The 12802-nt window shown below is 38.7% G+C and overlaps 1 protein-coding gene across 2 annotated transcripts in view; it reads right to left on the bottom strand.

Moving 5' to 3' along the window:
• The window catches only part of SLC38A6 (solute carrier family 38 member 6), a 41816-nt gene that overhangs the window by 16364 nt on the left and 12650 nt on the right, over positions 1-12802 (bottom strand). For both annotated transcript variants that reach the window (XM_027638093.1, XM_027638091.1), the window contains exons 6-8: positions 5992-6070; positions 1159-1241; positions 630-688 (exon numbers count right to left, since the gene is read on the bottom strand). In XM_027638093.1, the coding sequence (XP_027493894.1) occupies positions 630-688; positions 1159-1241; positions 5992-6070 (221 nt within the window). The remainder of the gene's footprint in view (positions 1-629; positions 689-1158; positions 1242-5991; positions 6071-12802) is intronic.

The raw sequence follows: 12802 nt of genomic DNA, 5'->3' as shown, positions 1-12802 counted from the left end.
ACTTTTGATATTTGGAAACATCTACCTCACAGGGGCCTTGAGAGGGTGAACATCAGGGTCAAAAGCCCCCATATGGCTCAGAGAAAAGAACTTTTCCTTTCAGCTGGAAAGAAGAATAAGGTCATTGACGTATTAATGAATCTTGTAAACTGCCTTAATGAAGTTCTAGTTTTCTTTGCCTTTTTTTGAACTCTGTCACTCCATTATACATGTAAATTTAATTTATTTGGAGTATATTAAATTTTCTTCTGCACTAGTTGCAGTAAGTAATAGTTGGAAGCTAAGAAAACAGAATTCCATTCCTCTGCTAGTAGGGAAACAAAAATATATGTGCCAGCTCCCTTTGCTGCACTGTCAGCAAAACAAAAATATTGTTACATTTACCAGCCCAAAATATAATTATTTTAAATCTTTTCACATGTTTGGAAGTTCATACACATTTCTAAGCCTCAGCAAAACAAATGTAATCTGTCTAAGCAAGCACATACTGAACTTTAGGAAAACTCTAAATTTCACATAAGAAGTTAAGGGGGGAGGGGAAGACAATTAATTTCAAAACAGTGTTATGAAAACATTCAAACAATAAGGAAAAAAAAAATATATAAGCTGTGCAGAGATTTTTAACTTACCACAAGAGTAAAGTACACCGTAAAGAAAAATGATAAACTACTTGTGTAGCCAAGAAAGCCTGTAAAATAACAGTAAAAATAAAAGAGAATTTATAAGGAAAGTGATCCTAATGTACAGCTAAAGCTTTACATTTTAGGCATGTTTTCTATTACAGTGCTTGGTATCTGGGGCTTAGGACTCAGAATAACAACATTCCAACTGCCTGTCACAGATCATTTATGTAGTTTTGTAGGGCAGAATTAGAACTGGCTTACCACTAATGGCATGCTGTAAGTAAATGCAGCTCTTTAATGTTCTGCTGTAAAGATTTTATTTTAGTATTGCAGACAAAATACTACTGCAACCCAAGTAATAGGTTAACTAGGCAGGGCTGGAAGGCAGAACACACTACTACCACTTAAGCAGTCACCAGCACCACCAGCCCCGTGCAAGTTTAAATAAATAAATAACCCATTAAGGTTTTAAAGTCTTCAATCGTAATTGCTACTAAAGTAGAACAATATTCGCTTCTCTCCTTTAATTACTCACCAATTTTAGGAAGAAGGGCAAGAGGAAAAACAATGCAGACTGAAGTAATGAGCAGCAGCAGCCTCCCATCGAGGTACCAAGACCTGTTGGAAAATCTATTTAGGACTGATACAAAGCTCAAGAGTCCTATAAAATATGTTCTCATTTAGAACTGTGATCTTAGACAAAATAACCACTAGGACAAGAAAAAGAAATCATTTCCGCTCTCACACACAATTTACATGAATTTGTATTCCTAGTTTCTATACTGTGATATAAAACAGAGTTCCCAGATAATGAGGGGGCAGAGCACCATCCCAAACTAACCAGCATTGCAATATTCCACAGGCAAGGGTCTGCATGGATCAGGGGTCTGATGTGTGTCAAGTTATTTCTCAGCAGCACAACATGCAAATCCCTGCCCTGATTCACAGCAGTGATCAGAGGGAAGGGGATTTCATACTCTACAGATTTCCAACAGAAATACTTACAGAGCACACTACACGTATTTTAAATTGGATTACAGTGAGGTGCCTATTTACACTGCTGGCACAAACAACAACATCAATTCCCACTCACTGCTGAGCTTCCCTTCCAGTTTATCACTTCTCCATGACCTTAGTTCCTCACCATTTCCAAGAGGTGTGAGACAGAAAGCTCAGCTACCCAACCGATTTGTTTGGAAACACAGTTACATTTTCTGAAGGTATCAACTTTTTCTTCTACCCAAGTTTCATCACAGCTATCACTGCAGCATTCGAGCAACAGAAGAAAACAACAAAGTAATAAACTTTCAGTTGCTTGGAAATTATGTTTCCTGTCCAGAGGTGGTATAAGAAAGTACAGCAATAAAGAGGATGTTCTTCAATTTTGCACAAAGTGATCACTCATTCTTTGTATACATCCACACAAGAATTGAAGGACAAAAGAGACTGAAATGATGATAATGAAATCTGCTATAATATTTAACCATAAAACTACACATAATAAAAAAGCCTTGTAGAGGCACGTGAAGTCCTCGTGCATTTAAAATCTGTTCGAAGTATCAAAAAATCCCACCTCCAAACTGAGGAGAGCACAGATGGATAAGTTGTTAAGAAACAGAAACATCTTGAGAGTGGTTCCCCTGACTTGGCAATAACCATATCCTGTACTGATAAACATCTTGCACATCAGCCTCCAACTTTACTACCTATAAACACCCTGACCTTTGACCTTCCAGTTTATTTAGTCCAGGATATGGTTAGCACCTAATAAACAGGCAGCACCTCAAGTTATCATAGGGAAAGTACCATAACACCTGTGTTAAAGAAGAATTATCCTACAGGTATATTAACTGCTGTTGTACATCGTGGGCAGCCTCTTGTGTTATAAAAGCGAGCAGAGAGATTTCAAGGCTGAGGGCATCTTCACCAAATCGAAACCAAAATGACCATTAGGTGACAATGTCTGTATTAAAAATTAGTTAAAATACATCATTCTCCAAAAAGTGTATCATTAGCCTAAGTCTCCTACTGCTACAGTGAAGAAGCAACTTTGCCAAGATTAGCTCCCTGCTGCAGTATTTATTCTTCACGTTGTTGTCATTTAGCATTCACATATTTTTACATTTTTTCTTTTTTTTTTTTTTTTCTTTCAGTATGGTGGATGTTCAGATCAGGAGGAACAGCATCATGGCACTAGATATAAGTATAATGCACTATGTGTGCATGTGGGACCTCTGTTTCAGTCTCCTGATTCTAAACATGCAGCAACTCCACAGCTGCTGTCAAGGTTCACAAGCTCAGCAGGACAGAGAGGAAATTATTTTGGTTCCTTTACTGTGGGTGAAGGGGGGAAGAGAGAGGAAAATGGCAATAAGGTGATGGGAGGGAGAAAACACAATTTTGTAAACTCCTTAATTTTGGAATATCAATTCTTATACTGAAAAATACCTCAAAAAAATCTGAATAGGGGACAATTTCCTGGTTATCAAAAAATACACCCATTTTATCCTCAAAGTACTGTTGTAAAAATACACTTATTTTCCAAAGGCAGAATAAATGTTTTGATATTGCCTCTAAAATCAATTTGATCTGCAAATTTAATCCCATATGATAAAAGTGTTCCAAATATGAAATACAGAATATAAATCCTCGACTCTACTGAAAATGCTTTGGCATGCAGATGTTTCTCCTCCCTCCTCCATATTTTAACTGAAAGCAGACATTTATAAATCGCTTTAATTTCATTCCCGAATTCAGCAGAACAAGATATTCATATGTTCTAAATTAGGATCTTACTCTCAGTCCATATCAATTGTATAACACACAAGCAAGACAACTTAATTGCATCAATCACATCCTCTGACAGGGTCATTAAATGTTAGCAGAGGGCTCACAGATTACAACTTTTTAACACAATCCTCATTTGAAACTATGCTCATGTCATCAAAACTACGTGGAATTCTTGTTATGCACCCAGAAACATCTCCACCTGCAATTAACAAGTGTTCATGTTGGATGGGTTTGTTTTTAAAAAAAGGCACGAGGATGTGCTGGACTGGCTCTGAGCCTTTCAAACACACACACACCTGCCAACCTTTATCTATGAGAACAATTTAATGCACAAAACATTCTTTAAATGGTTTTCCCAAATGTGCAGCTCAGGAGGGTTTATGCATATAGAATACTTTCACAGATAGTTTAGCTGACACTTTTGATACATTCTAACTACAGTTAAAGATAAATGCTGCACCAAATGGAAGTGTATCAGATGCTATAATGGCTTAAAAACAGAACAGTCGTGCAACCACATCTGGAAACAAGTTATCCAGGTAAAGAAATTGATTTAAACTAGTCAATATTTATGCCCTTTGCATAAATAAGTTGTTGCTTAGGCTTGATATTTGATTACCTATTTTTGTTGAAAAATTGCCTACAATTTAAAATGTCTGCTGGAAAAAACGTACACTTACCATCTGTGGGGAAACCCACAGAAACAAAGGATTGTGATCCACCATGGCCAGTAATATGGCAAAAGAAATAAAATATAGATGTCAGCATACAGAGAAGGTCAGTTGTGTGCATGTAGCTGGAACACTGCTTGACCATTGCACTTGAAAACTTTGCTTGGACAAGTATTAGAGGAGGGAAATCGTGTCAAATAAATACTGATCAATGGAAGAACTCCCGTTAACAGAGGCAGAAACTGGATGAGAGCTGGGCTGCCAATCATCACTGGAGTCGTGGTAAGGATCCCTATGGTCAATCTCAGCTCTTTCCAAATGCAAAGTTGAACTTCATTCCCACTTCAAACTGTAATTTCAGCGAAGGAAGAAGCGTGGGTGCTGGCAGTGCTGACAGTGCACTGAGGATCACACAGCCCAGGTGATCTGTAATAACCACTTCAGCACTGTAACCTGTCTGTGCCTTCCCCAGTGCTCCCATCCAGAAGATCTGAGGTGCATTATCACACAGCCACCTTAATAAAGCAGTTTTTCCTGCTGCCTTTTCCAGACAAAAAAAATCCCTTAAGCAACATGTGGGACCTCCAGGTTCTGCCTACTACGAGTTTTCTTAAGCTGTTTGTTTTAAAGAGTGTCTTTGCTGGGAAAAGTCACTTTGCATGAACAGAGCTGACATAACATTAAAACCAGTAGTAAGAGATGTAAAGATACTAAATTTGGGGACAGACAGACTGGAACACACACTCAGCACATAGAGCAGCAGCTCAAGGCCAGTGTGTATGAAGAGTGGGGTTAATGTATGATCTTGAAGAAGGTTATAGCACCCAGTTGAAAAGCTGATGACTACCACAGCTGGAAGAGATACATTAGCAGTCTAAAAATTACATACACACATAAAATATAATAGCTTGAAAAAAAAAACCAAACAAAACCAACAGAAACCTTACTAAAACTGTAAGGGCCAAGAGGGCAGAAAGACAGAAAGCAAGATTACAACCACAGTTCATTTCTCAAATTCATTATAAAATTTCTAAGATGTAAGTGAAAAATTATAAAATTAACTAAGGTACCTTTTAACAAACTGATTTCACTCAAAATTCACCCACAGCATTCAGGAATAATACAAGCATTGCACAGCCTTGAGACAATTTCAGTACATTTCAATCCAGACAAAGTTTTGAGCTCAAAACATCTGAAAATAGCAATTTGGAAAAACAGCTGTAACCCCATCCAAGATACACTGTTATGAATGACAGTGGACTGGAACAGCAGCACTGGAAGAACTCAAACAAGGTATTTCAGTGCTGAAGCTGCAGTGTTTGCCTTAGCACAGGCACAGATTCCTTGTGACAGTTCTGATGAAAATGCAAGGGACACACTCCTCACACACAGCTTTACAGCTCAACTGCAAAGAATCATTTCTTTACTGGGAGCCAAGTCAAGGAATTATAAACCAAGACTGGAAACCTGGCATTTTTCCCATGACAAGTCCAATTACTAGAGCAAGACAACAAAATATTTAAATATAAATGCCTGCCGTTTTTTGTACTGTGGTTTTGAAATATGTGAAGTGATAACAAGACAGCAGTTTAAATGTTTCTCCTCCTCTCCATCCTGCTTCCCCTTTTAAATTTTTACAGAAGGGAGATTCTTGTAGATGGAGTTTTGCCACTGACTTTAAGGTCGTCTGATGGGAAATGGTTATGAGGAAAGAATCCCGCTCTGTGTGCAGTAGAACACTTGCACTTGCCAGATACATTTTATATTCCAACAACTGCTGTGAATAACTACTTTTATTTTTTTTACAGATCAGAAGAAGTGTCAGCACCCACCTCCTTCAGCAGTCCTGATCTGCTGTTTCCTTCAGGACAAATACAGAGTGCATGACATGAAGCATTTTTCCTTACCCGCTCTCGGCTCCACTCAAGAACCCTGCAACAGCCCCGGGAAGCTCAGACTTCACAATTAACAGATAAGATGACATGGCTGCAAAGAGAAGCAGGACAGATTTAGCAGAGGAATACCAACATCTCTGGCTGTGACAGCCAGCACGGCTGATCCGGCGTGGTTCCGGCTGGAACAGCCCGGCTCTGCATTAGACACCGCGGCACCAGAACCAGAATTTATTCTCTCACACACTTCCTTTAAAAATAGCTGCAAGTCCCCAAGTGTTGCACTGATGTCAGCTAATGCCTCCAAAGAGACTGCTACAATGTGAGTCTTGGAATCCAAAGGACTAAAAGGCAAGATGATATAATACACAGGTCTGACCTTTTACCTGGGAATACAGACCCACGGGCCAGAGACGGACGACGAGGCTGCAGGACTCCTCATTCTTCTTCACAAGACATTATCAATGATGAGAGTAAAAAATATTTATTTCTATCAACACAATAGGCTTTTTTAATGACTCTGTTTTTAGTGTTGTTCAACTGCTCTTGTACTAAATAATCATATGACAGAAATTTATATACAAGAATAGGACTTCAAAGGGATTTTTATTTACTGCAAAGTTTGGCCCTCAGAGCTAAGAGGATTATCAGTGACAGACCCCTGATTCTCATGCCAAACCCACCAGCCAGAAGATCCCAGCAACAACATCAAGTGCAAAATATATAGGAACTGCCAATCAGAAGAGAAATTATTAGCTACTCCTACAAAAGCGTTGACTTGAAATTAAGTGCTTATAACTCTATTCAGCAGAAAGCAATGATACAAACACATAAATCCAAAAACTCCTTCACTGTGTCAGTTTTCTCCTTTACTACATAAAATGATCAAAGGCATAAATGGGAGGGTTATTAAATTACAACTTACACTAATCTGACACCTTCACACACTGTTCATGTCACTTTTTCATGTAAGCAGCAAGGGTTTAAACGAATCAAAAACTAGCAGAAAATTACTCAGAAAAATCAGCTTTACAAAGAGCTTCAACAAATATCAAAGCCTACATGAAACTAATTTCCATCCTTCAGCATCCAGTAATTTTAGTGACTTGCCAATAAAAGTTTAGTTACATTTAATCCTTGTCAAAAATTTATCTGTTGTGTTCCAGTTTTACTGTTCTGTACTCAGTAATTCTGTAGGATTTTACCGTGCCATATTTATTAATGCTTTAAAATTAAAACATACATCTTGGAAAGGTAAATCAGCAAACTTCCATAAGCTGATATTTGATTAGGGATTTTTTTTAAGGAATGTTTTGAACCTTAAAAGAAAAGAAGTGTGGACTCAGACAATGGTGTCCTACAGCAGTTACTGTTACATTTTGAAGAAAGGTAATGTGGTCTCTATAAAGAAAGCAAATTCTATTAATACAAAGTGACATCTACCTACCACAAGGTTAAATTAAAACCAATTTGGCACATCACTAAATAAGGAAATATTCACTTCTTCATAATTAAAAGCACTTTTTTTTCCAATGTTCAAGTGCATTTCCCTGTTGACACATAGTTGTTGATTGTGCCTGGTGAGCTATTTATCTGCTGTCCTGATTTACTCTCCTGTTTGTATACAACAGAATGTAGATCCAACCACAGAGAAGGCTGCAGCATGCATATTTCTAGATTGTAAGTAAATTAACACAGTTTCTCACACTAAGCTGCAGGCAGATGCAGATTTCACCCTAAATTTAAAAAAAAAAAAAAATAAGAGGGAGAGGAAAACTTTGCTAAATTGTAATTCAACTTTATTTATCCATTAGCCCCCTTTCTTGTATGACACAATACTTTATACACAAGCAAGTCAGAATTTGCACATATTTATGTCCTTCAGGAGGATTTCAAAACTGGTTCTTTTGCAGTCCCCGCTGCAGAAAGCTTTGAATTAATTTCCAGATCAGATTTCCTCCTAATATGCAATCTGTCACTCTGCCCTTGCATTCCTATTAGCCTCTGGCTAATCATTTGATCACTTATCCTTTGTTGTGCACTTACTCTTTGTTTTTCGGAGGAGTCCTATTTCACTGAATTCCACTCCTAAGGAGGGAGCCAATCCTGCACCAAGAAACTTGCATCTTTCTTCCTTTCTCTGGGCATATGGGAAACAATCTCACATAGTAGGATTTTCTCCCCCCTCTTTATATTTTTTTATTTGTTCTACAAGGTGAATAATTAACAATAAATAATTTTATTTCTATCCTGATGCTTAAATAAGACCTGAATCTCATACATAAACCTGAGCAGGATGCCCACAGTAAATACAGTTTCAAAAGCCAAATCCTGCTTTTAGTTCACTTACAAACACAATTTTAATTGTCCTCAGAGAAGCAGCTCCTTGTAGCTTTACTCAGTGCCAAGTGAGACACTAACCACTGTGTAACTCTGAGACACGCTACAAAAGTGAGCAAAGAACATGGTTTGTTTGGTGTTTTAAAGCTGAAACTAAACCAAGAAAAAAACTAAAACAATGCAACAGAATTTTGTCTGTCGTGTTCTGCGCACTTTATTCCTTGAATAGGAATAAAGCAGGAATTCCTACTCGGGGAATAAAGCGCATAGAACATGACAGACAAAAAGTCCTGTATCCTTTGCTCCAGAAAACAAATTGTACTTCACTTCCCTGACACCCACCACGAGCGAAGCCACGTCAAGTTACATTGTGCAAATTAAATGTCAGCTCTCCTTGGCAGCCCTGATGTGGAACGGAAGGAAGAGATTACACAGCCACGAGACTGAACTGTGACACAAGGGAGCACAACAAAACCCCACCGTGTGCTCTGATTTATTCCACTTGGAAATACTGACATGAGACATCTATTTTGGGACTGAACGAGACAGGTTTCCTGCAGAACAAACTGTGTGCAAGGGCACGGTCTGAGGCTTCAGCAATATGCAGATGCAGGAAGTCCTGAATTACAACTACATGAGCAATCTTCGTAACAGTCACTTCCTAATTTTCAGGTCCCAAATTTGCATGTATTATGCTATTTTTAGATAATTTTCAGTAGGCACCAGGAGCTACTCGATGGAGAACTAAGCAGTTCTGAACATCTCAACAGGCCATAAACCAGTATTCAGCAGAAATCAAAATCATATTCATAGTTTATTATTCAACAGGCTCCTTGAAAGCAGCAAGAAACTACACTCTTAAAATATGTATCATTTCATCCTGTTCTGAAAGCTTGGTATTAGCTCTCAGACAGAAAAAAAGATGTTTGATAAATACAAAATATATTTGCTTTACACTTCCATTATTAGAGCCTGCAGTGCCACCATGAGCTGTGACTCTCTAGAAATATTCATACCATGCATATATTACTCAGAATGCCCTTGCTGTGCTACAACATTGTTCAACACTGAAGATATGTGCCCCTACCTGAAAAAAACATTAGGTGCTGGAGAAAAGGGAAGCCAAGGTTATGTTTTTAAAACTGTCCCCAAAATATCTCTTCTGAGGTAGCCCAGTCTTAAAATCAAACATGTAGATGGCTTTTTGGCTATCAGAAAAAAAAAAAAAAGTGTAACTTTTTCTTATTGTCCTACCCAAAATGAGACCAAATGCTGAAGTCCACAGCAATTACACCAGAGAATATATATATATATATTAAATTTATTTGTGATAAATCCCTTCAAATCATTTAACTAAACAGGCTGACCAACTTTTCTGATCAGTTTTCCCTTATCTACCACTGATAATATTAGAGCTCTATAAAGATGATAAGCACTGTGGAAAAATGGAAGCAAGCTCCCTTCCAGCCTTCCCACAAGAGAAGACAGAAGGTTGGGAAAAAACCAGACTGGATCAATAAAAGCACACAGGCTCCACAGCTCCTACTTCCAAAAATATTCGGGAGTCAAAAGCAGACAAAGCAATCTTGATTTTCAGCTGGGGGAATATCAGGTAAAACAGGGATTCCTCATAAATATCTATAAATAAAGGAGATAAATGAAAATGCTTTTAACTCTCATCCTCTAAAGAGTTCAGACAGGAAGATACCAAGTTTTCCCAAAATACTGAAAAAGATTAGAGGCTGAAGAGCAGAAATAGCAGAATAAACACTCCCAGTCCCTGCACACTCCAGCCCATCCAAGCTGCATCCTTCGTATCAACTGCACGTGACAAACCCCATTGGGCTCGTGCCTCCCTCTGCTGATACAGGGGTTGTTTAAAATGGAATCTGTCCTAATCCAAACAACGTGGCAAAGTTAAAAAGGAAAGCAGGGAAGGAGCTCAGGAAAGAAAGTGAAACTAGGGAGTATTTTGGGCAAGCTTCCATTCTTCCTGTTAAAGAATAAGAATGGAATAGGAAGTACTTCAGTGTTGCACTGAGCTTTTTATATGTAATTCAAATTGTGGGAACACCAGGACTGACGGATGGATGCCACTGCAAAACATCAGCCATTTCAGCCCTCACACCTTATGGCCTTAAAAGTCTGCTCTTTGTGTTCATTTTGCACTGAATCCCTCACATATTCAATTTTAAGAAGCCTCCCAATACCTCGATGGATTGTTTGTAATATTTCCTCTTAGTGGAAACTTAAAAAAAAAAATCTTGGGATAAATTGTCTCTTTTAAAATACATATGTAGAATAGAGTGTGTGAAATGTGTGAAAGATGTTTGTTAACATGGAGATATTCCAAGAAGTGAAAAACATTGTCAACTTCCTTGCCAGTCTTCATATTATGGACACTCATCCCAATGAATTTCTGCTCCCCTACTTCCTTTTCCTTCTACCTTTATCTTTTACCCAAATTTTTCTGGAACTTACCTATGGCAAGCTTAAAAAACAAAAAGTCCTTCTTATTTTACAGGGAGCACTTGGGCAGCAGATTTATTTTGGTAAAACTTCATTAGTTTAATTACATGTGTACATTTATGTTAAAAAAAAAAGTTTCCTACATAGTTCATCACATATTCCATTCTGAAGTACAGTTGCAGGTTGGGATTTTTTTGTGGTTTTTGTTGGGTTTTTTTGTTTGTGTGTTTGGTTTTTTGGGGGGTTAAGTTTTTTTTTCTTTTTTATTACTTAAAGCAGGTTTAATATTCTTTACAGTGTCAAAACTTCCAAGAACTATTCACTGCAACAGGAAAACACGGGAGCATGGGTTATCAATTGTTAAATTAGTACAGGAGCTGACAAACCTGCCCTTAATTAAGGCAGCTCTGCACTGGAAATCCTCACTTTGAATCAGTCAGGATAATTAGGCTTTCAGGTCAAAAGCAAACCGGGCTGTGAAAACAAACATTTGAGTTTGTTTGAAAACAGAATTAGATTTCCCATACTTTAAGGAAGCTCAGTAATTTCTTAAGGTATTAAGGATGCAGGTCTCAGCATGTAACAAGCTGTATTTTATTCTTCCATAATTTGCACCATTCATTTATTTCCAAAGTTGGTTGAGTATTGTCCTCTCTGCTTACAAAAAGGTTATTCTCACCCACCCCCTCATTCTGAAAAAAAAAATTTGCTCTGTTTAAATTTGAAACAAATTTTGTAAATATTTTTAGAACTAAATTGCAGAATGAATGAACTCTGGGGGGAAAAAAAAAGAAAAAACACAAAAGAAAATAATTTGCAATAGGAAAACACCCAATTAACTTGATAAAACAAGGTTTTTAGTCTCTGCAAGCAGTGACTCACAGAAAGCACACGTATATAAATTTGCATGGGGAGGAGGTAAGTTAAATATTTCATTGTTTACCCCGCAGAAAAACAAAGGGAAGGGGATGTGGAATACAGCAGGAGAAGGCTGGAGGTTCCCGAGGCGCCGGGCTGCCGGCAGCTCTCCCGGGAAGGCGGCCCAGGGCGTGTGGGGCCGGGCCAGGCCAGCAGATGGTGGTGCTGCTGTTTTTAAGTTATCTGCCTTTCCCGGTGGTGACGCCTCTCGATTCACTTCGGGACGCTTGAAAAATACGAACCACCCGAATGTAAATACATATTTAGGGTGTATTGCACTCACGGTGGGGTCTCTGTGTATTGTCTGTCACCTTGATTGTATTAACAGGCCATAAAATGCAGCAGGACAGCATCGCCCATTGGAACTAATCCTGCAGCTTCCAGTTACTGCCTACAGTGCTCAGGCAGCACCGAGGATAAAACAGCGCTCCAGGGACACGAACAACCTCTTTTCCCCTCGTTACTTTTTCTTAGAAAGAAGAGAAACGTGTACCTATTGAGAACATGTGGAGTGCAGAATATGGCAACAAAATCGGCAAGCACCAGTTACAGAAATTATAGTGAATTAAATTGTATTTATACTAGAAAGCAAATAATTCTTTGTAAGATTAGGACAGCTCTCCGGAAAGCTTAGTTCCAAAGAATGACTACCTGGGCACAAGCCAAGGCAGGTGAGTCACTCACCCTGACCCACAGCATCCTGTGTATCTCAGCCTATCCGAATCAATGGAAAAGAAATAAAACCCGTCGCAGAAACTCCTCACAGGGACCCACCCAAGCTACACGTCTGCACTGCAGGTTCTACTGGAGCACTTAATCCCGCTGCTAATAAATTTTAAATAATTAGACTCCTGCTCTCAGCAGTTTGGGCTGATGTTTGTGTGTATCCCAGCCACCAGGCCCCATCTCCAGCAGCGGTGACCTTGAGCTGATGGCAGCCCGCAGCCCTGGGAAGCACGCTGGAAAACTCCGCATGCTTCCTGCTAGACCTCACTGCTGGAGATTTGTTAGTGTTGGCAAGGGGCTGCTCTTGTGCAATGCTTCATTGTGTTTGCCTCCATTTTTCCACCAGCCTTGCTAAAATCAGCCCTTCTCTGTC

This window comes from Corapipo altera, unplaced genomic scaffold, assembly GCF_003945725.1.
Source record: "Corapipo altera isolate COAL_440 unplaced genomic scaffold, ASM394572v1 23, whole genome shotgun sequence".
Classification (NCBI taxonomy): Eukaryota; Metazoa; Chordata; class Aves; order Passeriformes; family Pipridae; genus Corapipo; species Corapipo altera.
The sequence above is the reverse complement of the archived record's forward strand: the minus strand, read 5'-3'. Positions and strand labels throughout refer to the sequence as shown.